Source organism: Eschscholzia californica, unplaced genomic scaffold, assembly GCF_041429995.1.
Source record: "Eschscholzia californica isolate CP2 unplaced genomic scaffold, dmEscCali1.0.p SCAF_3, whole genome shotgun sequence".
NCBI lineage: Eukaryota > Viridiplantae > Streptophyta > Magnoliopsida > Ranunculales > Papaveraceae > Eschscholzia > Eschscholzia californica.
Window position 1 is genome coordinate 40,900,407 of NW_028238420.1, and position 25,242 is coordinate 40,925,648.

Here is a 25,242-nt window from a genome sequence, read left to right on the forward strand (position 1 = left end):
AAGTTCTATATTTTTTTTGGTTTCCACACAAATCTTCCTACTGAAAAATTTCTTTATTCCCCCAATCACCCACCTTTCTAAACTGTTCGAAGAGGAAGAAGACAAAGTGGAGTGATATAGTTTATACAGGGGATAAAAAGTTTAGAAAGATTACGAAAGAATTTGAGAATAAAAAAATTTCAAAAAAAAAATTATAGTACTTTGGATAAGAAGTTTAGACCTCATTGATAAAGGTCCATAGAAAGAAAATTACGTAGAAAAGCGGGAGAAAAAGAAGTTTGCTGAGGACAAAATAAGATAACATATTTTCAGATACTTCAAAAGAGAAGGCATTTAGGTACTTCTCCCAAGATAGGGACCAAACATAAAAGAGGTGGCGAACCAGAGGGCATAAGAAAAATAACCCACAAATAAATAAAACAATTATTAGGCAATAAAAAAGAATATCTTGTGCTGGTTAATGCTTTATGGTGGGCAAACACATAAAAGACCTAGAACACATGGGTAGTAGACTCAATACACATCACGTACCCATGGGCTAAAGGGTCCAAACCATAAAAATAATATATCATATTGAATCCTCTCCCGTCTCCCCCATACCTCTTGTATCTATTGTCGATTTTGAGACATAATCTTCTCTTCTTAAAATACACACATTATAAGTTTGTCAACATTGTCCACCCCGTTGGGTTATGGGTTTATGTCTAAGGTCGAGTTTTTTTCTATCATTGTATAGATCTGAAATGTTATGTCGATCACGTCCATTACCATCCACCATATAAAGGTTATTTAAGGATTAATCATCACTATATAACTTGTTATTTATTGACAATGAGTTAGAAGAAATGAATAAAGTAGATCTCAATTGTAGTACATAATGTACATTAGTTATGCATTTTATAATCTTAGTGTGGTTATTATTGCATTTGATTCCTAGCAAAAATGAGTTAAATTTATGTCAATTTAGTGTACCTAGATGTAAGTTGTAGTTACAGTAGTTTGTAGGGTGTTTCTCCGGTGGCCTTCGGAGCGTAGTACGGTACGCTCGTAGTACGTTTGTGAGGCCGTCCACCTAGTTTTTTCCGTTTTCTGCGCATTTAGTTTTAATATAATGGAGAAGGATTTTGCTAGTTACCTTTACTTACATGTTTCCAGCAAGGTGGTTGAAGCTGACATATGTCTGCTTCACCGCATACTCTCTAAGAAGTCTTTCATTTCATCGTTGTGAATTGAGATGTGTTGTACATGATTGTACTTGTTTCATTCAATTATATCTTCATCTTTAGATTGGTTAAATAGATGTTTGTTTCGTAAATCTACCATATTGATAAGAGGTATAATCACAGTTATTACAACTCTTCTTTAATAGGTTAAATTATTTTAATATATTGAAATATTTCTATCGTAAGTTTGTTTTGATAAATTTGTACGTCTTTATATAAATTGAGGTATGATTGGTCACGTAAATTTCCCTTAAACCCTTGTAAGACACTTGATGAATTATCCGCGTCTACAGTATGAAGATTACGCAATCGCCCTGAACTTTACACATGTTTACATGAATAGTGTGTATGTATAAATTATAATATCTTTGTGTGGTAAAAATGAATAAGTAAATAAAGGTTTGGTTTAGAAATTGTGGGCATCTCGAGATCAAAGAAAAAGAAGCCCATCAAGCAATTACCCACTCTATATAAAACCCTTCTTAAGAATACACATCTAAAAACACTCACTTCCCCTGTCTTCAAATTACTAACCCTTTTCTCTCCCTCTCTCTTTTTCTCTCTCTAACTAGTTGAAGAGAGAGCACACAAATATCAAATATTCCAATAGAATTAGAGGATTGAATCTTTGGGTATCACTCTGATCCAACAATGGGTACTACTTCAAACTCACAGATCCACTATGATGAAAAATGGAAATTATCAAAGAAAGAAGGATCTAAGAGTAGTCGTTCATCTACCACATCTACAACTAACCTAATGAGGAGTTCATCTACTTCATCAACCTCACATTTGATAAGAAATTCATCTACTTCTTCTACCTCACATTTGATTAGGAATTCATCTAAAAAGGGTGGGTCTAGATTTTCAAAAAAGTGTTCTACTCTAGTTAAAGAACAGAGAGCAAAGTTTTATATTGTTAGGAGATGTGTTACTATGCTTATGTGTTGGAGAGATTACAATTGATTCATAAAATTAGGAGAAAGAAAGAGATTTTTAGAGAGAGAAACTAGTACCCTCATTCTCTTAATGAGATGGGTTGTCTTGGGTTTAATCAAAGAAAGAAATTAACCCAAGTTTATATATTGATCTTCTTCCATCATCCAACAAGGAAGATGAATTTTGGGGAAGACAACTACTTCTTACTTCTACTTGTATAGCTAGAGTTTTTGGTTACTTTTGTAGAATTTTTTTATTTTCTCTCTCTAGCTTGGTAGTTTCTTGGTGTTACTGTAATGGGTACATCTTATTGTTAGAGAATATAGATTGTTATTAGAAATTTTCATCATTAAGACACAAAAATTCCCATTTTTGGGAAATCTTTGATACTTGAGTTTGTTCAATCAATCATTTTGAAATGATAGGTTGATTGTGATTAATGTGGCTTCACTGGCTCTATTTTTATTATTGCAGTGATAGATTACAGATACTGTGATCTGACTCTGAGAATCTATTACTTTCTCTCTCTCTCTAGAAAGGACCAACTAGAGATAATAAAGAATAGATATATAGAGAGAATTCAACAATGGCAGGTCCTGATCCTCAGTCTCTGCTGAGACCCTAAAAGGCTGACAATTATTTTATTTTGTTATTTGAATTTTGTACTATTAAAAATCGATCAAATCTTCATTTTTATTGGAATTATAATCAGATAGTGATTTCCAAATCTATCTAATAGTGGGAATCTTATCATTTTGTTACAAGAGCTTTCCTGTTAGGATACTATTCTCACATTCTCGAAATTTTAACTTTGAGTGGAATAGGAATACAAGTTCAAAATTTTATGTAGTTGTCTACCATAACCAAGATGGACGTGGGCTCATGATTACACCACTTGAAGGAATGAGATTATCCCAAATAAGGGTCGGTAATGTGAGTTCTAGTAACCACAATTCTACCAATATCCTCTGCATAACCGTTCCTAGAGAGAGAGAGAGAGATTGAGATCTATTTTTCCGCGCGAAGGGAGACCCTCCGCCGGAGTTTCCTCTTCTATATTTTTTTTGTTCTTATGTTTCCTCTTCTATGTAGATTTCTCTAATCACCAACAATGGAGGGAAAAGATATAACTACCTTTTTTCTCTCTCTATCTATCTCTTCATCAACATTGATCATCTGGGAGAAGACGGTGAAGGACGGTGGTTTTAACTGGTAAGTTGGAAGATGAGATCTATAATCACACCTAATCTCACAATCCAAAAACTCATCTCATAATCACATTGATCACAAGATTGGCCCCATCCCTAATCTCACAATCCAAAAACTCATCTCAAAATCATGAACTTCAGATGAGATCTATAATCAAACCCTAATTAGAAAACAAAATCTGCAAACCTTGGTTGGTCTGGGCGGTTAAGTCATAATCTTTACCCTAGATGCTTTGATTCAACAATTAATCTTTTAAATTGGAAGACATAAGAGATTATTTGTTTTTCAAGAAACCTAAGGTTATGATTTTTGATGAAGAAAGATATATTATCAGAAATTACATTTATTGATGGTGATGGGTGGTGGTGGGAGCGATTGGTTTCTACGGCAAGATCGGGTGGTGCTTCGTGAAGGTGGTGTGGTGGTAATGTGATTTCTATGGTGGTGTGCGACGATTCTCCGGTGACGGAGGCGGTTTTCTGGCGGCAGCGGCGGTTTTCCGGTGTCGGCTGATGGGCCTAAAAGGTTACCCTAAATAGGTCACCACCCGCAAGTATACGGGCGTCAAGTAATAATTCCGGTAAGACCGGTTCGTTCCTCAGAGACTAAGTGAAACCTATTCTAAGACTTGGAAGTAAGACGGTTTTTGTTTTTGAAATTGGTTTTTGATGATTAAACAATAAAAATAAATAAAATACTTGAACAAAGAGAGACTAATAGCTAGTTGTTGAAGATTTCAAAATGAGAGAAAATTCTAGAGTTCAGATTCCGCCTCGAACTCACATAAATAATTTCATTCCTCTCCTAGCATGATTCTCTAGCTTTATAACTCAACATTTAGTGAAGTAGTGTCATCTAAACATCGGAAAATTGAACATTTTAAACAAATATATTCAGGATGAGTTATGCTAAATTGAAATCCTAATAATCATATCCCAACTATCGCCTATCAAACGACAAGTATAAATCATCAAAGAAATTAACTTCTAAGCATGACCTATCAAGTTATAAGTATAAACGATGAAGTTACTACCATTATTCTATGGAATCAATTAGACATAGTTAAACAATGTTGCACCTCATAAGAATCATGAAAAGAAAGAGAACAAATTATTTAGTTATGCTTGAAGTTTCATCTTCACTCTAGGTGAAGGTTTAACTACTCATACTTTGCATAGTCATAAAAGATTTTCTCATTAAAAATTAAAAGTAAGAGTAGAGAAATCACTGAATGAGAGGCTTGTTGATCGGATAACTCCTTGGTGATGAATGAGATGGATAGTTGATGATGAGGTTCTCTCTCACAAAGAAAACTCAATTGTACAAATATCCTCCCTCTTCTCTCTGCTCACTTTCTTCATTCTCTTTTCTCTCTCACAAAGAAAAGGAGATGAAGAACAAAAGATGAAAAGAAGATAAAATATGAATCTCTATTATTGATCTCTGAAATTCAATTAATCACCACTCATCTCTCTCTACAATTCTCTCTCTGATCTTTTAAGTTCTGTTTTAATAAAATATCCAAGAAGAAGAAGAAGAAAACACTAGCATAAAAATCTCACTCAGTCCCTCTACAAAAGTCTCTCTTCTCTCTGAATCTCTATTCAAGTGCTTGTTGTTCTTCTTCTCTCTCTCTTTAGATTATCATGGCAGCCCAGGAGAAGAAGAAGAACAGATTGAGACTTTATTTTAGTAAAGAGAAGATTGTCCCCTCCAAGCCGAGATCATGAACCCTTCTCAACTCTCTGTTTTTTATATGAAGAAGAAGAAGAAACATAAGAACAGTCCCTCTCTCTCTCTAAGAATATTTCGAATCATGGAAAGAAATCCGACCAACCATCTTCTTCAATCTTTCCTTCTCCTTCCCGATATCTTTCTTTATATGGTTCCAAACTTCCAGTCACTTTCTCTCTCTACCAATCTGTTTTCTTATCTTTCTTTTATTTTTTTCCTAAAGATGAAGACGAGAGATATAGATTGGGAGGGAATCTGGGTATTTCAAAAAATTGGAGTTTGTGTATCCGGGCCTACCGGGTTATGCTGCCTTGAAGTACCATAGTCGTCCGATCCCAGCTGCCTCTCCCTCTGTCCGTCAGATGTGATCAGGGAGCACCAACACTTAGATAAACGAAGCACGGAATCATCCTTTACCAACCCATACCGAACTTCACCCGCTAGTCCTAACAGTATACCGAATTTACCACCAAATGGCACGCCACGTGTCTATAAAGGCTCCATGTTGACTTGTAGTTAACTTATTTTGACCCCACTTTGACCCGCTCTCTTTTTCTTATCCGGACCCGATTTGAGTTCCGATTTCACCTATAGGTTCGTCTTCGACTCTACTTTCATCTGAGTATCATCATTAGCCAAAATTGCTGAACCCCCCAAAAGACGAAACTACCCTTTTGTGTCTCTTTCTCCTGTTTTTAACCACTTTCAGCGCTCAATTCTATAGAAACCACCTGAGTAAGAGAAACAACCAATTCATTAGAGTAATTGCCCGAAATAGACTAACTAGTCCAAGTAAAGAGATTCAGATGGGACATTTTCATGTCTCATCAAACATCCCCAAACTTAGATTTTGCTAGTCCTCGAGCAAAACAGAAAGATAAAACTAAACCTAACTCACCATTTTCGTAGGGAATCACGATTGCACTTAGCCCGTGCAACAAGCCGTTAAACCTCTAGGTTACCCTAGAGGACGAGTTTTGTCTCGTGAGGGTTTGCAGTGAATATACCCACAAAATTCAATGTTTCAAAATCCAAAAGGGTCCAACTCTAAATAGGGACTGAAAAATGTTTATCCGGTCAAATTTTTGAAAGGTAATAGAAACAAAATCTAAGTCGACCAAACCATACAAATGCTAAAAATTCCTTCATTAGTAATCAAGACCCGAAGTGCACGTGACCAGCCAATAAGAGGATCATTTCAGTTCCGAACAGACAAGACCTCGATTACCTTCTCAATACATTTCGCCTCGACTACTGCCTCACGGTCATACGCTCAAAAATTAAAGTCACTCAGAATGGTTCACTCTATATGTTGGTATGAATATGAAGGAAAACTCAACACATGAAAAAGACGGACTAAAAATTTTGTGGAAGACTGATCTCAAAGAAAGGAAACAACCACTATTACGGAATGGGGAAGCTAACAAACTCTTCTCACCTGATCTACTTTCTAACAATGCTTCCTAGAGGTCGATGGAAACTAAAGATGATGTGAAAAGAACTCCTGAGAAGTCGACGTCTTCAAATCTTCAAGAACGACTTCAAGGGATAAACATTCAAATACAACTAAACAAAATTTTTTTTTTTTTTTTTTTTTTTTTTTTTTTTTTTTTTTTTTTTTTCTTTTCCTTTTTCCATTTTTTCCTTGTTTGTGATTTTTTTTTTTTTTTTTTTTTTTTTTAATACGACTCATAATACAAATACTACTTTCTTGATATTATTCTTTCCTTGGTAATATTCTCTTCATTTTGCTTCATGCCTAATTCTCAGGATTCTAACAAATGGATTTCTATCTTCCTCTAGTTGACACTGTTTTCAAGTTTCTCAGACTACAAGAGAAAGGTTTACTTCCTGATGACATCCCTAGTGGTTGTAAAATTTGAGCTCAAGAGATCAACTGAGCTCTAATGAATGTTGCGAGGTTGAGTAGCTCTTCACTCTACTCGGAATTAGCTCAGAAGAGATCACTCAAAACAACAAGAAAGGCTCAGAATCTCACATAGGTTAAGTCTCCACTAATGATCGATTAAGTTCTCTCAGAAAAGTCTACTCTTCACCTATCTAACACTCACATGGCTAGTGCACAGACAACTCCAAGACTCGAAATTCATGGAAAAACCTTTAGCAAACGGATAGTCTGACGAACTAGACTCTATAACTATTAACAAGCAAAAACAACTAGACTCACATTTTCAATCTAAAAGGGTTTAAAAATTTTGAAAAATTTTAAACCCTTTTGAATTTTTGAAATAAGGACTTAGCAAAAATTCATTCCCCTATCCCCAAACTTAAACCGAACATTGTCCTCAATGTTCTGAAGACTATGCAAAAATAACAGGGTGAAGGGAAAGATATTACCTGATTCCAACGTCCTAACAATGGGTTGCCTCCCAGAAAGCGCTAAGTTTAACGTCTTCAGCCAGACGAAACAGATGACTCGAAAAAATAGAAAGAATTATACCTACTGGATTACAAAAGTGTAACTAACTGTAAACCAATAATCGATACATCTGTGGGTCCACCCAAAACACAAAGTTTTCAGTGAACGATAGTCTCACATTTTTGTAACTTGGTGATAGTGTAAGTGAGACTATCAAGAAAGAAGGGCAATCCCCAAACTTAGACGACAATAAGGTCGTTAAGTTTGGCACCGCACTAGAGAGATCAAAAACCGGATAGAAGGGGTCATTATATTGATGATAGACATCGGAAGAGAGTGTTTCAAAATCTACACATGTATCTGAAAGACAAAATGCACAATTATCTAGAGGACTATCAATGATACCCGGATTTAAACTAGGGTTCTCTAAAACAGGTACTTCGGGTTCCTTCAATGGAGAAACCCTACTATCAGACTCAAAGTCCCTAGAAGTCGGGTCGGATAGACATTCTGTAATCTCTTTTATCACGATGTAATCGGGGTCCTCTAAAAATTCTAGATCATCGTCTAAGTCAGACGGGTCATTACACTCATTTAACAAATTGGTCAACCATGATTCATCGTCCTTAAGCGAGTCAGGCGACTTCAAATCAACAACCTCTCCATGTTGGGACCACGATCTATCCATCTCTCTTTCAATTTTTTTTTTTTTTTTTTTTTTTTTTAAACACGAAAACCGAGGAAGCACTACGAAGATCTTATGAAAAGTACCCACTAACAGGGGATTCGTGGGTGATTAGAGAAAGTTACCTCCCGTTCGAGACGGGCGACGACCTTTGCAGACGACCCGGGCCACTCTCCCCGCGAGTGTTCGAACCCGAGGCTTCGTTTGATTTTCGGTTACAATTTAAAAGCCCTCCAATTTAGGGTCAAAACAAAAGAAAGTACTTAAAAGTCTAAGTCTCTCTCTCACCAAAATAAAAACAAAAAAAATTTAAAAAAAAATGTAAATTTCTTCTTTTGAGGTCCTCCTCCTTGTTGCGCCTCCTCTTTAGCTCCTTAGTGCTCTACACACCAAAAATAGAAAAGCAAGTCAAAGTATTCAAAAAGTCAAAACTTACCAAAAATAAAAACTTTCCAAGTTTAGAAAAAAATTTAAAACTAGTCCCCGGCAGCGGCGCCAAAAACTTGATGGGCCTAAAAGGTTACCCTAAATAGGTCACCACCCGCAAGTATACAGGCGTCAAGTAATAATTCCGGTAAGACCGGTTCGTTCCTCAGAGACTAAGTGAAACCTATTCTAAGACTTGGAAGTAAGACGGTTTTTGTTTTTGAAATTGGTTTTTGATGATTAAACAATAAAAATAAATAAAATACTTGAACAAAGAGAGACTAATAGCTAGTTGTTGAAGATTTCAAAATGAGAGAAAATTCTAGAGTTCAGATTCCGCCTCGAACTCACATAAATAATTTCATTCCTCTCCTAGCATGATTCTCTAGCTTTATAACTCAACATTTAGTGAAGTAGTGTCATCTAAACATCGGAAAATTGAACATTTTAAACAAATATATTCAGGATGAGTTATGCTAAATTGAAATCCTAATAATCATATCCCAACTATCGCCTATCAAACGACAAGTATAAATCATCAAAGAAATTAACTTCTAAGCATGACCTATCAAGTTATAAGTATAAACGATGAAGTTACTACCATTATTCTATGGAATCAATTAGACATAGTTAAACAATGTTGCACCTCATAAGAATCATGAAAAGAAAGAGAACAAATTATTTAGTTATGCTTGAAGTTTCATCTTCACTCTAGGTGAAGGTTTAACTACTCATACTTTGCATAGTCATAAAAGATTTTCTCATTAAAAATTAAAAGTAAGAGTAGAGAAATCACTGAATGAGAGGCTTGTTGATCGGATAACTCCTTGGTGATGAATGAGATGGATAGTTGATGATGAGGTTCTCTCTCACAAAGAAAACTCAATTGTACAAATATCCTCCCTCTTCTCTCTGCTCACTTTCTTCATTCTCTTTTCTCTCTCACAAAGAAAAGGAGATGAAGAACAAAAGATGAAAAGAAGATAAAATATGAATCTCTATTATTGATCTCTGAAATTCAATTAATCACCACTCATCTCTCTCTACAATTCTCTCTCTGATCTTTTAAGTTCTGTTTTAATAAAATATCCAAGAAGAAGAAGAAGAAAACACTAGCATAAAAATCTCACTCAGTCCCTCTACAAAAGTCTCTCTTCTCTCTGAATCTCTATTCAAGTGCTTGTTGTTCTTCTTCTCTCTCTCTTTAGATTATCATGGCAGCCCAGGAGAAGAAGAAGAACAGATTGAGACTTTATTTTAGTAAAGAGAAGATTGTCCCCTCCAAGCCGAGATCATGAACCCTTCTCAACTCTCTGTTTTTTATATGAAGAAGAAGAAGAAACATAAGAACAGTCCCTCTCTCTCTCTAAGAATATTTCGAATCATGGAAAGAAATCCGACCAACCATCTTCTTCAATCTTTCCTTCTCCTTCCCGATATCTTTCTTTATATGGTTCCAAACTTCCAGTCACTTTCTCTCTCTACCAATCTGTTTTCTTATCTTTCTTTTATTTTTTTCCTAAAGATGAAGACGAGAGATATAGATTGGGAGGGAATCTGGGTATTTCAAAAAATTGGAGTTTGTGTATCCGGGCCTACCGGGTTATGCTGCCTTGAAGTACCATAGTCGTCCGATCCCAGCTGCCTCTCCCTCTGTCCGTCAGATGTGATCAGGGAGCACCAACACTTAGATAAACGAAGCACGGAATCATCCTTTACCAACCCATACCGAACTTCACCCGCTAGTCCTAACAGTATACCGAATTTACCACCAAATGGCACGCCACGTGTCTATAAAGGCTCCATGTTGACTTGTAGTTAACTTATTTTGACCCCACTTTGACCCGCTCTCTTTTTCTTATCCGGACCCGATTTGAGTTCCGATTTCACCTATAGGTTCGTCTTCGACTCTACTTTCATCTGAGTATCATCATTAGCCAAAATTGCTGAACCCCCCAAAAGACGAAACTACCCTTTTGTGTCTCTTTCTCCTGTTTTTAACCACTTTCAGCGCTCAATTCTATAGAAACCACCTGAGTAAGAGAAACAACCAATTCATTAGAGTAATTGCCCGAAATAGACTAACTAGTCCAAGTAAAGAGATTCAGATGGGACATTTTCATGTCTCATCATCGGCGACGGTTTTCCGGTGACGGCGACGGTTTTCCGGCAAGAAGGCGGTGGTTCTTTTATTAGTTTTACTGTAATATTTTGTCGACCTTTAGGGTCTTTTCATTCGCGATCTTTAGGATCTTTTGTCGGCCTTTAGGGTCTTTTGTTTGAGTCAGTGTCTAGTCCCATTTCTTTCTCTTCATGAGGCACTTTGCATTTAAAGGTATGTAACTCTCATGAAGTTTTCAGAGGAGAGAAATAAGAATGATGTATCATCCATGTAAACATTGTGATTTTATCACTTATTAATGGAAATGGTTCCCTTGACTTCAAAAAAAAAAAAATTCTACCAATATCGATTGATTTGATCACGAACAAGACTCCTAGTCAATTATTTTGACAACGACTTCAAAGGTAAGAGAATGGGGAGCCCATCTGCAGTCTGCCCCTACTATGAATTTACTTTGTGGAGGAATCATATCTCTTTAGAATGTTATTCCTTATTCATTCTCGTGTGCAAAAAGTCAAATTCGAATCAGATTTTTAATCATCACATTTTATTTTCCCGCGTTAAACTTAAGAGAGCTTTTTACTATAGAATTAACTAGTAGCGAAATACTTTTTTTAAGATACGATTTGAAATGATTCATCATATGAAAGACTTTGTATTTCAAAATTAGATAACTCAATTTTCTTGAAGCACATAACAAGTTTCATTTTGTAGTATTTTGTTTTGTAATTTGACAGAAAATATCCTCCAAATTTGGTCTTTCAATAAATCATTTCCCTCACAACCGTTAGCTAAAGTGCACATTATTAGTTGATTTCTTTTTTTTTAACTCAAGAGTAAGAGAAAGAGAAACTTAAAGTCTTGGGATTGTCCAGTATCCTAGAGCCAAAGGCTAGACCTCATAAAGTCCTGTCTGAACCGTCTAAATCTACTCGAAAACAACTTAGATAAATACTTTCCAAAGATTTTACCAATTCAAAAAAATTTCAAACGTTGTAATAAAAGGTCAAATTATGAAAAGATCTAAGAAGAAATTTTTTGAACCCTATTGTTGGTCTCTTTCTTCAATTAGCGAGTTGTAGATGATATCCATAAAAGGAACACGAAAAAATCTAATTATTTTGATGATATACAAAAGAAGAAGAAAAAGCCAAGGAGCGCTCGGGCGCCAAAGAACAAAAATGGAAAAAGTAGGGAGTGCCAAGTGAGGAATGGGCCGAGGAATGGAAAGGGAGGGCGTTCAAAGTAGAACAATTGGGCAATAATTTAACACTGTCACACGTGTAAAATATTCGATAACAGTATAAAGGGGGTTTTTAGGGCAGGAGACGAAAGAAAAGAGAGGAAAAAGGGGGAACAATCTGACGTCTATGGCAGGCATCCTTTACAACACTCAAAATCTCTCACAAAATTCAGACTCTTCCCTTTCGGTTCTACTAACCACTATTTCATCATAACTATAGCTACAAGTAAGTAACCCTAGTTTTTCTCCTCAAATTCTGAAACCCTAGGTTTTGTTATACTTACAAGCTTTGTAATCTTTTTTAGGTTTTTTTTCTAGTTACTAAATTCAATCTCGTTAACTAGTAGGTTTTTTTTTTCTTGTTTTCTGTTATTTATACTGATTGGCCAATTTCGTAGTTCTTTTGTTCAATTTTGGAACAAAGGGGTAGAAATCATTGAAAATCTATCACTATTTATCTCAATTGGAATCGAGATTGAGTTTGTTCATAAGAACCATTTTCACTGATTTAATCATTGTTTGAATTGAGTTCAGCTTGTTATTCTGTTTTGGGAACTATCTTGTGGATTTGTCATGAATACTCAATAAGGATTTAACTTAAGAGCTAAACGCTTTATGTATTTTCGCTCTAGTGACAATGATTAGTAGGATTGTTATGGTCATTAAATGTCACTTCAATTGCAAATGGAAATTCGAAATGAAAATGGAAGTAGGCTTCATGAATTTTTGTATTGTGAATCTATTGATGCAGTTGTAAACTCCTTCATTTGTGGAGTCCAAATAATGAAGTTGCTAATTAGGTTGGTACAGAGAGAATAGTCTCACACGTGATAGGTTTAAAAGCCACACATGCTACACGTTACCCGAAAAGAAAAAAATCATGTGTTAGGCTAAAAAACGTCACAGACAAAGGGGTGTGTTTGAATAGTTCCACACGGAAGAAGGGTGATCCAGTAACCAAGAAATGTTTGAGTCCTCTCCACTCATTGCCAATTGGTTTGAATTTCATGACCACAAGTTTAACAGGTAAACCGTACACCGTGGTGTATATATAGGTGGCACTAGGGCACGATATATCATAGACAATGTGGATTGCCATAATCAATTACGACATGGAACTTGAGAAGTATTTATTGCATATTTAGTCATATAAGAAGGTTGTGTTCTTGTTCTTACGTTTTTCTTTCTTAAGCCATTAAATAGGTGCATGTCATTGGCTTACGCGTCATATTTCTTAACGGGAAGGTGGATTTTAGAAATTGGGTAATAATTTGCCTTTTAGTTCAGACTTATGAGTCACACTAGTCAAGCTTTCAAGTATGTTTAATACTCCGTTATTTTTGTATCATAAAGTAAGTTCCGGCTGGCATTTGCTCGTACTAACGCATTCCTTTGATAGAGTTGTGCGGCCATCTGATTCTGAAATCTATCTATCATGTTGTATGCGCTCATGCTTTCTCATTTTCCCTTTGACAATGTCCAAACAGGTTATCTTGACTTAAGCAACCATGGGCGGTGAAATTGATTTGACAGGGGATGGTGGTGTTATCAAGACTGTTGTAAGGCAAGCTAAGGCCGATGCTATTTCTCCAACAGAGAGCCTTCCACTTGTTGATGGTATTTCCCTTTTGCTTGGTCTTTGATGGCTCTTTCTAGTAATATAACCGTTAGATTATTAAAGAGTCATTCTTACAATCATATCCTATTCAATGAGTTCTTTCAGAAGAGAATCTAACCTTTACAATGGTGTGTTTGATTCCTCTGATGTCGTTATTGTCTAGTTTGTTGGTAATTTATCCGTTAACATAACTTGAATAAAATTTTGCAAAAACAATCAGTGGAACATTTTAGTATAAGTAGGCTAATGTTTTTCATTATTATCTTGGTTCTGAGCAGTTCATTATGAAGGCACTCTAGCTGAAACAGGTGAAGTCTTTGACACTACTCATGAAGATAATACATTGTTCTCTTTTGAGGTTGGACAAGGATCTGTGATCAAAGCTTGGGATATAGCCTTGAAAACCATGAAGGTTTTTTTCTTTCTTGTCCACTTCTCCGTAAATACTGAAGTGAAATTCATTACTTATCCAATCTTTTGCCATTCCTATAGGTTGGCGAAGTTGCAAAAATTGTTTGTAAGCCAGAATACGCCTATGGAAGTGCGGGGTCTCCACCTGAAATACCTCCAGAGTAATATCTCTTTTCTTTTTAATGGCCAATTCTATTAACAATATAGTTTTAAATGAAATTTAATTATAGTTTATCCAAAACATGTATTGTTTCCGTTTATATGCAGTTCAACTCTTGTTTTCGAGGTTGAGTTGGTAGCTTGCAGGCCAAGAAAAGGTTCGAGTGTGGGTAGTGTTTCTGAAGAGAGGGCTCGGCTAGAGTAAGTTGTATTTCCTTCTCTCTCATGAATTAGTACTTCGGCTTCTATTTGTTTTCGGGTTGTTGTTCCATCTGAACATTCAATTAGATAGTATTTAATGAGACGATTCGTTTTCAAATTCTAATCAGTGAGCTAAAGAAGCAGAGAGAAATGGCTGCTGCGACTAAAGAGGAAGAGAAGAAGAAGAGAGAAGAAGCGAAAGCAGCAGCAGCTGCCCGTGTGCAGGCGAAACTGGATGGCAAGAAAGGTCAGGGTAAGGGTAAAGGAAAAGGGAAATAGGATTTCTCACTTATTCTTACAGCGACCTTGTTACTAATGAGGATATTGAAAACAATATTTATCATTTTCGTGTAAACCTTACCGACAACATTATTATGCTTTAGGTTTGAGACTATATATTACATATAACAATTTTAGCATAGCTGAGAAGTGTTCATCTATGATTTGTTCTAGTTCGTAATCGATTTCATCACAAAATTTTTGTCAATGGAAATCTGAGCACAAAATAAGGTAATATAGGAAAGTTTTGTTCGGACTGTTCCAGTAAAGCCTGGAGTTTTGTAGATCAGGATTCAACACATTCCGATAAAACATTGTCCTCGGGCAACTTGGGTACATCACGATTTTTCGACCGATCTCTCTATCTATCTACACTCATTAAAGTTAGTTGCAACTTTTCTTTACACAAAAAATTGAGATTAAGCCATTAGGATTGCATTCACTAATTGCATTAAAAACAATTTAAAGTTGACTTGAAATCAACTTTAAGTACATGACTTGCAAATATAATAACTTTTGATATATAAAACATTTTCAGAGAGGTATATCAAGCCCTTTTCCCACTTCAACTCCAATAATCTGAAGTATACCCTTGTTCAATATCTGAAATCATTAATACCAGGATCAAATATATGATCACACAATCTCAAAAAAGAAAACAGAGATTATTAGTATATATGAATATCAAATGATTGAAGGTTTGAAAGACTCACAAGTTCAACTATGAATGTCCCAATAAGACCAATCATACAAGCTCTAGAGTTCCATATTTCTGCTGTTTTTGTGAATCCAAGAAATGGGGGTATAAAGGTTGGCTTTACTTTGGGAAATTCCACCTGAAAATAAAAGGAACCCATGAAACAAATGAGTGAAGAAGAAGAAGAAGATATTGAGGAAAAACAAGAGTCTAAGAACTTACCCCAGAAGGAACCTTAGCTGCCCGGACTGTGAAAGATGAGATGGGCTTGTTGGAGATTCTGGGTTGTTGATTAAAAGAGGAAGACTTGTACAAGGGGAGAGAACCATGATGATGAGATAATGATTGAAACCCTTGAAGAGATCTTGTGGGCAGGAAAGGAGAAGAAGAAAGTGCTGATAAGGTTGTCATCCTTTCTCTTTTCTTCTAATTCTGATTCTTTCTGATTTTGTTACTAGTTTGTTCTGATAACTAAGGGAAAAAATGGCAGCCATTGCTTTTCATTCTCCTATAAACCTTATCTACCCATTACTTTTCAAAAATGATGCTATGCCCGGTGCCAATCCCGGCTGAAACCCGGCCCGCTGAGTTGGCGAGCCAACCGGGCATAGCATTACAGGTGGATTAGCAGTTTGGGAGGGATTTAAGATATTTCCTAAATGGTCCCTACAAAGTAGTTTAATTACAAAAAAGTGCTTCTATTGAAAGAAGATAAAACATCTCTTTCTAAAACTTGCCTTCTGTTTTTCAGCTGAAACTTAGGGTTTCTTTCTTTTGTTCTTCTTCATCTAAAGTGCGAACCTAAGGGTTTCAATTCCTCTTCATAATCTATCAACTCGATTTATTTATGGAAGTAACTCGACTTTTCTCGTCTTGGGTTGTGGTTCTTCTTCATCTAAAAAGGCAAAACGAGGTCTTCTTTCTCTCTAATTTAAGTTGATCCAGGTTCTCTATCTCTCTCTCTACAAATTTAAACTTGTTGAATTTTTTCTATTTTCTAATGTGATTGTTTTATATTTTAGGTCATTAGATTGTTGTAATTACATATGTCATGTTATTGATTTTGCTTAGACTTTGCCCCAAGATTAAACCATATGGTTGAAATTGGTCTGCAATATGTTCAAATTTGACTTAGATTTTAATACGACAATTTCTCCCTAAATGTTGCCCTTGGTTCAAATTTGGCTCAAATTGGTCTGAAATATGCTCAAAATGGTTAAATTTTGATGAAATTGGTGTGAAATATGGTCTAATTAGTGTGAAATAGGCTCAATTTAGTTCTATGGTTCAGATTGGTTCAAGTTACTTCATTAATTGGTTCCGTTTAGGGCTGAAAAGGTTCAAATTGGTTAAATAGGTGATGTGTTCTCATGTATTCCGTAAAAGAAAGAGAACCAATCATGTGTTCTTTTTGTCTTTTTGAAGTTTGCATTTGTATAATGTTTTTCTGCTTGTATTCTTTTGTCTCAAGAAATTCTTGGATCTGTTCCTGAAGGATTCAGCGTATATACGGCAAGTCGTTTCCCAAGATTCTTAATTGAAGTATACAACGTTTGTACAAATATTGCAGAAGAAGAGTTCTTTTCATTCTCTTCGCTTTGATAATCGAAGTATACAAGGTTATGCACAAATTTTGCGAGTTGCTTCCCTGGGTTCCTGTCGGTTGTCGATGAAAAACCATGACGCTGCGATATTGGATGATTAAACAGAAGCCCATGACATTTATTCCTATCTAGGATCCTTCTAACTTTATATTCTTTTCTCTTTTGAAAGATGGATGACCTTTAACTACTTTTAGTTTGTGCATATTTTTATTTAGTAACAGATGTATTTCAGTTATTGTACCAATTTATGTAGTTTTTAAACTTCAGGTGGTCATTTATATGATATTTAACATTCAAAACATAACCATGTATAAGTTACCTTGAGCTACTCAAGTTCTCTTCTTTCTTGCTTGTTTAGATTGACATGGACAGAAAGAACTAGTCTAAATGTATTTATCGGTAGACTCTTTACTTCCTAAAAGGGTTATGGTTTAATGCACAAACTCTTTCGAGAAAAAAATGGAAGTCCTCGAATTTTAAATGTCAGGGTCATCCTAAACTTTGTGATACATTCCGAGTGTTCCTTAGGTTGTTTTATGAGTTAAAAAATTATAATATTGTCAACTAAAAAGCTTCTTTAAAACCAAACAACTTTTCATTGATTCAGTAAACAAAACAAGACATTAAATCAGCCTCTTCATTACATTTGATCTCAATTATTCAAACATTTTGTATCACAAATCACACATTATTCTTCATCGCCCTCCTCGCTATCATTAGTAACGCATAGTAGGACCAGCTCCACCTATAGTGCGCCCAAAGGCACCTGCTTGGATGGCTGCCTTCTCCACCGCGACTTTGCGTACTTCAATTAAGAACTTAAGGAAACGACTCACTAAGTATTCACTGAATCCCTTCAAGAACAGGTCCAAGAATTTTCTGAGACAATAGAAAACAAGCGGAAACATATTATACAAATGCGAAGCACACTTCAAAAGATAAAAAGCCTAGATTCAGCTTGTGTTAGACATCATTTAGTTGAAGGTGATGTTTGTGCTTGGGAGCTGGTTGATATCAAGAATTTCAAGATCAATGTTTACATTTTCGAGTCTTAGAAGATGAAACAGTATAGTTTGTATGAATGAGAATTATGGCATCTTATTAGATGATAGCATATATGTCTTTCATAATAGTTTGTTGTCTTGTTCAAGCTTTATAAGAGATTATGTATGAGTCGACGACTATATTTTCTAACTGTCAGAATTTGAGAATAACTAACCATTGGGGGAGCAGAGAGGTTGGAGGGGATATTCGACCTCCACCCTCACCTCTGCTCGTGACTCGCTTGAGTTTGATACATATGATTACGACTTGTCAACATCTGAGACTCGCCTGAGTTTAATACATCTATGATTGAACCAATTAATAATGTAATTTGAACCAATTTGAACCATTGTACTAATTAGACCATTTTTTTCAGATTAATTAGACCTATTTCAGACCATATTTCATACCAATTTCACCAAAATTAGGAAAAATCTAGCCAAATGAACCTATTAGAACTTAAACCAAACCAATGTAGGACAAAATTTGACCAAAATTATTTGAAACCTAACGAAATACCTGAAAATGATGTGATAAACTAAGGGGGGGGTAGTGGTTCAGGACATTGGAGGACACTCAGAGACAAAATGTTCCAGAGACATTTCAAGACATTTCGGGACATTTGTCCGTAGACAAAATGTCTTTATGGACATTTCAGGACATTTGATTCATAGACAAAATGTCTCAGAGACATTTCAAGACATTTGGTTCATGGACAAAATGTCTTGGGGACATTTCAACATATTGAATCCATGGACAAAATGTGTAGTGGATATTATTATTATTATTATTATTATTATTATTATTATTATTATTATTATTATTATTATTATTATCATCTCATCATTGAAGGATAATTGGTAGACATTTATTATTTGAATATTATCATTATTGTCAAACCACATAAAATAATATATTTGTACTCCTGTTTCAATAATATATTTCTCGACTTTTGTGGACATCTGTGGATATCTGAGGACATTGATGGCAATTGGTAGACATTTATTATTTTAATGTAATCATTATTGTCTAATCATACGAAATAAATTTGCCCTACTACTTTGAAAATATATTTTTCGACTTTCGTAGACATCCGTGAATATCTGTGGACATTGATAGATATTTAGTTGATATTTATTATTTTTAATATTATTACTGTCTTACCATATGAAATAAAAAAAATTAATTAATATTTCCAAATATATATTTTTCGACTTTCGTAGACATCTGTAGATATCTGTGGACATTGATGGACAATTAGTAAATATTTTTATTATTTAATATAGTTAAATATTAATATAATAATAATAATATAATAATAATATAATATAATATAATATAATATAATATAATATAATATAATATAATATAATATAATATAATATAATATAATATAATATAATATAATATAATATAATATAATATAATATAATATAATATAATATAATATGATATAATATAATATAATATAATGTAATAATAATACAATAATATAATAATATAATAATAAGATAATATTATAATAATATGATTTCATAATAATAATAATATAATAATAATAATAATATAATAATAATAATATTAATAATATAATAGTAATAATAATAATACAATAATGTAGTAATATAATAATAAGATAATATTATTATAATATGATTTGATAATAATAATAATAATAATAATAATAATAATAATAATAATAATAATAATAATAATAATAGTAATAATAATAATAATACAATAATGTAGTAATATAATAATAAGATAATATTATTATAATATGATTTGGTAATAATAATTATTTTTATTATCTTCCTTACTCAAATGTCCCCAAGTGTCTTCCATATTTTGAGAGACATTTTCTCTCCAAAAGCTCTCCAAATTTACACTAAAATGTCTCCAAATGTCCCCAAAAACAATTTGTCTTGAAATGTCCCTAATTTCGTGTCCCGAACGAATAACACAGACATTTGGGGACATTTGAAATGTCTCCAACCAATAACACGGACATTTGGAGACATTTGAAATGTCCCCAACCAATAACACGGACATTTGGGGACATTTCAAATGTCCCCAACCAATAACACGGACATTGGGGGACATGAAAATGTCCCCCAATGTCCCCAACCACTACCCCCCCCTAAAACTCAAAGGTCGGTTGCTGTTCGTTTGATTCTTAACCTAAATTTTTCACTCACGGTTCTATTCACAGACCAATTTGGAGTTTTCCGTTCAGAACTTCAAATCTCTGTATTAGACAAGCAAAAAGCTTAAAATCACAATAATGGAGCTATTAAGCAGTTTTGAAGTAACCGAGCAAAAGCTTATAAGCGGTTTTTAGAGCTAAAAAGCGGTTTTGGATGATTCAATTAAGTGGTTTTGAGGTTAAACCGACCTGAGAAGAGCGGTTTTTAGAGAGAGAAAGAGAGAGAGAAGTCTAACGCCAACAGTCTGATTCTTGTGAAGGAGCGGTATTTCTCGAGTGATTTGAAGCAAAACCTTGCTGGAATCGAGTTGAGAGTTCAAAATCAAGGAAACCCTAGCTTTTAGTTTCTTTTTGTTGGCAGGAAACCCTAGCTTTTAGTTGGAAGAGGGAAAGTGAATAGCAATCCCGTGTTTTGGTTATGAGTAAAAAAGGGACTCAACTCAGATAGCATCAAATATTAGGGACCAAATTGTAAATATTGATAAATCACCCTCTTTACGCTGCCAACTCAGGATGCTATGCCCGGTTGGCGTGCCAACTCGGCTGGCCGGGATTGGGCCGGGAAAACCGCCGGGCATAGCATCATTTTTGATTACTTTTTGGGTCTTATCTTGGTCAGTTTAGTTGACAAGTTGACTCACTCATAGAGACCTAACCCACAACTACTAGATCTTTCTGAGATTGTGAACTAGTATGTCACAAATCATTCAGTATGACCCACCAATCAATTTGAGTTCAAAATTATTGCCCATCACAAGTATATTATATACTTGCACACCAACAATGTGTCTTTTTCTCTCTATGGTTGTCAGTATGCCCATTAGGAACTCTTTAAAGTCAATGATAGCAATTCGGGTAGAAATTTAGTAAATTGGGGTCTGAAACCCTTGTGGGTGTGGTGTGGCTTTTATTTGCCCGAAGGGGTCGTGGGCTACTTTTACCCTAAAAGCGAGCTCGAGAGAAGAGACTTTCCCTCACACTTATAGAGTTACCAGTACTCCTCACACAACCTTCATCAGTTTTATGAGACCAATTTGTGCGTGCGAGAGAGAGGTGATGGTTTAGCATGAGATAGATACATCATACGTATCGAGATACCAAATAATGGAGGAGACTAACATTGAGCAACTTCATCAATGTAATTATTACACTCAATTTACAACACCAACCCCACCAAGAGGAAAAAACCATGATCAAGAAGGTTGATCATCTTCATGAACCCCTTCAAGGCTTCATGCCAGAAAATCAGTTTTCCTAAAAGTTAGGCCAAGAAATGGACATATACCTTCCTTCACTAGAACCACCATTATGATAACAACCACATCGACAATAAGATGAGAAAATGATTTGTGAACTTATTTGGATTTGATTTGAATTCAGCAACGACAACCTCTCAAAACTGTATAAATGTACTAAATATATAAACATGTACAGGTCACTGATCATTATACCTCTATTTTAACTCCAAAAATCAACTAGTGCAAGATGAGACTGAATCGTTCGCAACTGGCGACGATGATCCGGTGTCCATGTCATCTGCTCGAAAAGGGTATACACTGCCGACGCTTTTGTCACCTGCAAATGCCTGATTGATCATCTCGCTCTTTTCAAGGATCAATAGGTCTGACTGGAGAAGAGCAATATCTCCATTCAAATACTGCATAACTTGTCTCATGGTCGGCCTAGCTGAAGGATCAGTATGACAACAAAGTAAACCTAGATTTAGCACCAGAGCCATCTCTTCTTCAACATATTCACTTCTAAGATTTGGATCACTTATCTGCAGAATCGAGCCTTTTCTATAACAAGATAGAACCCAATCCACAAGATAGATTAGACCTTGAGCCTCCCCTGGCGGGGCGAACGTCTTTAGTTCTATGGGTCTCTTACCACAAGCAACTTCGAGTAAGAAAGCCCCAAATGCATATACATCTGTTCTTGTTGAAGCCATCCCAATTCTATTCATTTCCGGTGCAAGATAACCTGCTGTACCAACAACTGAGGAAGTTGGAGCAGTATCCCTTCCATGATCGAATAATATTGCGAGCCCAAAATCACCTAAACTCCCATTCATTTCATGATCTAATAAAACATTACCAGCCTTGATGTCTCTATGAACGACAACTTGTTTGCATCCTTCATGTAGATAATGTAGTCCAGAGCCTACCCCTTTGATGATTTGGAATCTTTTACTCCAATTAAGCAATGATGATGATGGTAATCTTCCTAATGATGATAAACTTGATTGACGAAAGATGAACTTGTCTAGACTTCCATTAGGCATGAAATCATAAACCAATAGCAACTCTCCTTTTCGCCGGCAATAACCCAATAGTCTTACCAAGTTTCGGTGACGAAGCTTCCCAATACTAACAATCTCTGCTATAAATTGCTCCATTCCTTGTGCAGAATCATGAGAGACTTTCTTAATAGCAACTTCGATGTTAGAGGTGGGTAACACACCATGGTAAACCTTACCGAAGGCACCGTTTCCGATAACTTCATCCTCCGAAAATCCATCTGTCGCCTTATATAGATGTTTATACGAAAATCTATGAGTCTCGTAAACAACTTCCCAATCCTCCACAATTTCTGCAAACTTCCTCTTCCTTATTACAAAGACAAGACCAATGATCAACACCAACATGAAAATCGGGACAACAATTACCAACCCAATTATCAACACCTTCGAATGCTTGTGCACTATTTGAATTTGAGTGAGCTCTTCATCAAACATAGGGAGCTCAGGGAGGCTCGAGAGATTGAGCATTTGAGCTTCCCCGTTAATCTTAAAACTCCATCCTAAGATATAATGAAAAGTTAACAATGTTTGGGTAGACGCCGAGAATCCTAAGTACATGGAGTCTAAGATAACAGGAGACAAATCTTGGTTCAAAGACAATAACGCATCGTTCGGTTTAGATTCATTTATTGGAGCTAACGTTACGTTAAGTTGTTTAAGTACTCCATCATAATCAACCCATACTTGCATAGGTTGCCCTCTCAGACTAAGGTTCTTATACCCGGTATTCGAAAAGTACCCAGGAGAAGCAGACTTAACAGACTTTAGACTATTGATATCTATACCAACATGATCACCTTGAATCGAATCGAACTCAACATTATAAATAGTATCTAACTCAACTGCAACAACATGGTTGTCTGGATGCCCATTGTTGGAATCATTAAATAGTCCTAAATATTGGTTTGATAGAGCTCCAGGAATCCCTCTTTCAGGTCCAATAACAAAAGCAAGACCCTGTCCAGTTATATCATCTGGGGACATTATTGCAAACACAAAATGACTAGAGAAAGAGAAAGTAGTACTAGAGTTACCAATTTTTGATTCTGATGATGAATTTTTCTTGAATTGAAGAGGATGGGAGTAAAAAGCATGACCAAATTGGTACTTGGTATCATTTGTTAACATCAAAAGACCATTAGGGGTGATTCCAGCTATGCCTTCAAGATTCAAATTAGATGCATCTTTGAATCCATTATAGATAAACCCAGAATCATCTGAGACAACTAAAGGAGAACTCATTATTAGTAGTAGGAGGAAGAACTCTACCAGTACAATAAGCTTCATCATGAACATGATTGGATTCTTGGGGATGGTTGGAAAATCTTCTTCTTCTCTCTCTCCTCAGTAAAATCAAGATCTCTCTAAAATGCATGTTGAAATTGATGAAAACCCAGACCCATAATTTTGGTAAGGATTGAAGATTGTTGACCTTTAGATTGAGAAATTCAAAGAATCAAAGTGGGTATGAGTAATTGAGTATGAAGGAAGAGTCTGAGTTTCACGAGAAAAACAAAGAAAATGAATAATAAAAGACTTATCTTTTTAGATATATATAATTGTCAGTCCTTTGAGGACTAAATTGTTGTTACTGATACGTTAGCAATTTCATTTCAATAATTAATAAGAAGAATGTCATTTAATTGTTTGGGGTCCCTCCTTTGGGGATGGAAAAAATCACTTCGAGGGCAAAAAATTTAATGAGATTCCAAGTAATTTCTTAGATGGAAAATATTACTTGATTTGAGATTCTTATTCGGGTATGTCTCAAAAGTATATATGAATATGGAAATGAGCATGCCATGTTAGTTTCAGACTATATTTGGACAAAAACTTTGAACGAAGTAGTTCCGTTGTTTTAAGAAACAACAATATTTGATGGACATATATTTTGAAATTCTCTTATATCTGTTCTTTTTGCAGAAACACCTAATTTTATCTTCACTTCCATTTTTATCACACTGCTGATTATTGTCTTCATTCGTCACTGTTGCGATTACATCCGACCACTAATACTTCTGTCGTCGTCAAAGACTAGAGAGAGACGATAGTGTGCAACTATCATCTATAATTAGGTTGCTCTCTTACCTAATAATCTCAATTGGATTAAATTAAATTGGCTCTAAAAAACAACCATTTAATAGGTCCCCAAAGGTGGCCTTGTTTGGGATAGAAAGCCTTGACTCTATTGGTGAATATTGATTTTCTTACCTATCAAGGTTCAATCAATTTAATTCTTGACCATACAATTTTGACCAAGTTTGTCTGACACACATCACAATTGGTCCCAAGATTTAGATGCCCTACTAGAAGCAATATGACAGAAACAAGAAAGAGACAGAGGGATAGAGAGAGGAAGGCAAGCAAATTAGACCTCAAGAGTTTTAAAGAAATATAAAATTTGGATAGAGTTTAAATGAATTACAAAAAAAATAAGTGGACTTAATAGCAAAAAATTAAATACAATTACATGATATAAATTTCCAACTTAGCACATAGAGCTTTCAACAAAAAAAAACTTACCACATAGAGTTTATTTTATCCATACATAATTAAAAATAGACACCTAAAGATTCATATATTATAAAAAGAACTTACATACTTAATAATACACTAAGATATCTATTCATAGAAAATGTCTTTTATAGAATGTGGGGTACTAGATACTTCAAGAAAAATATTTAATTCTTCATAATATTGTTATTAAAATAAAAAATGGGTTTCGATGCGCGTATTAAGGACAGTTGTTATGGTTCCTTT

General features: G+C 35.0%; 3 protein-coding genes and 1 long non-coding RNA gene across 4 annotated transcripts; 2 read left to right on the forward strand and 2 right to left on the reverse strand.

Annotated features, from left to right (window-relative positions):
- Nucleotides 1–11,841: 11,841 nt before the first annotated feature.
- Nucleotides 11,842–14,771, forward strand: LOC147550341 (FKBP-like peptidyl-prolyl cis-trans isomerase family protein). The gene is made up of 6 exons (XM_086666169.1): nucleotides 11,842–12,187; nucleotides 13,449–13,578; nucleotides 13,858–13,991; nucleotides 14,072–14,151; nucleotides 14,258–14,350; nucleotides 14,479–14,771. The coding sequence occupies exons 2-6, from the start codon at nucleotides 13,470–13,472 to the stop codon at nucleotides 14,627–14,629; spliced, it is 567 nt and encodes a 188-aa protein (XP_086522295.1). The 5' UTR covers nucleotides 11,842–12,187; nucleotides 13,449–13,469; the 3' UTR covers nucleotides 14,630–14,771.
- A 271-nt stretch (nucleotides 14,772–15,042) lies between these two features.
- Nucleotides 15,043–20,847, reverse strand: OHP (one helix protein). Its single transcript, XM_086666170.1, has 4 exons — nucleotides 20,777–20,847; nucleotides 15,549–15,857; nucleotides 15,343–15,465; nucleotides 15,043–15,232 (listed from the first exon to the last, which is right to left on the reverse strand). Exons 2-4 carry the CDS (start codon nucleotides 15,735–15,737, stop codon nucleotides 15,164–15,166), a joined length of 381 nt encoding a protein of 126 aa, XP_086522296.1. The 5' UTR covers nucleotides 15,738–15,857; nucleotides 20,777–20,847; the 3' UTR covers nucleotides 15,043–15,163.
- LOC147550343 (uncharacterized) lies at nucleotides 15,863–17,231 on the forward strand. The gene is made up of 2 exons (XR_015236965.1): nucleotides 15,863–16,271; nucleotides 16,798–17,231. It is a non-coding gene; the product is annotated as an uncharacterized LOC147550343 (long non-coding RNA).
- A 679-nt stretch (nucleotides 20,848–21,526) lies between the features above and the next one.
- LOC147550344 (L-type lectin-domain containing receptor kinase IV.1-like) lies at nucleotides 21,527–24,097 on the reverse strand. The gene is made up of 2 exons (XM_086666168.1): nucleotides 23,752–24,097; nucleotides 21,527–23,642 (listed from the first exon to the last, which is right to left on the reverse strand). Exons 1-2 carry the CDS (start codon nucleotides 23,855–23,857, stop codon nucleotides 21,652–21,654), a joined length of 2,097 nt encoding a protein of 698 aa, XP_086522294.1. The 5' UTR covers nucleotides 23,858–24,097; the 3' UTR covers nucleotides 21,527–21,651.
- Nucleotides 24,098–25,242: the final 1,145 nt, after the last annotated feature.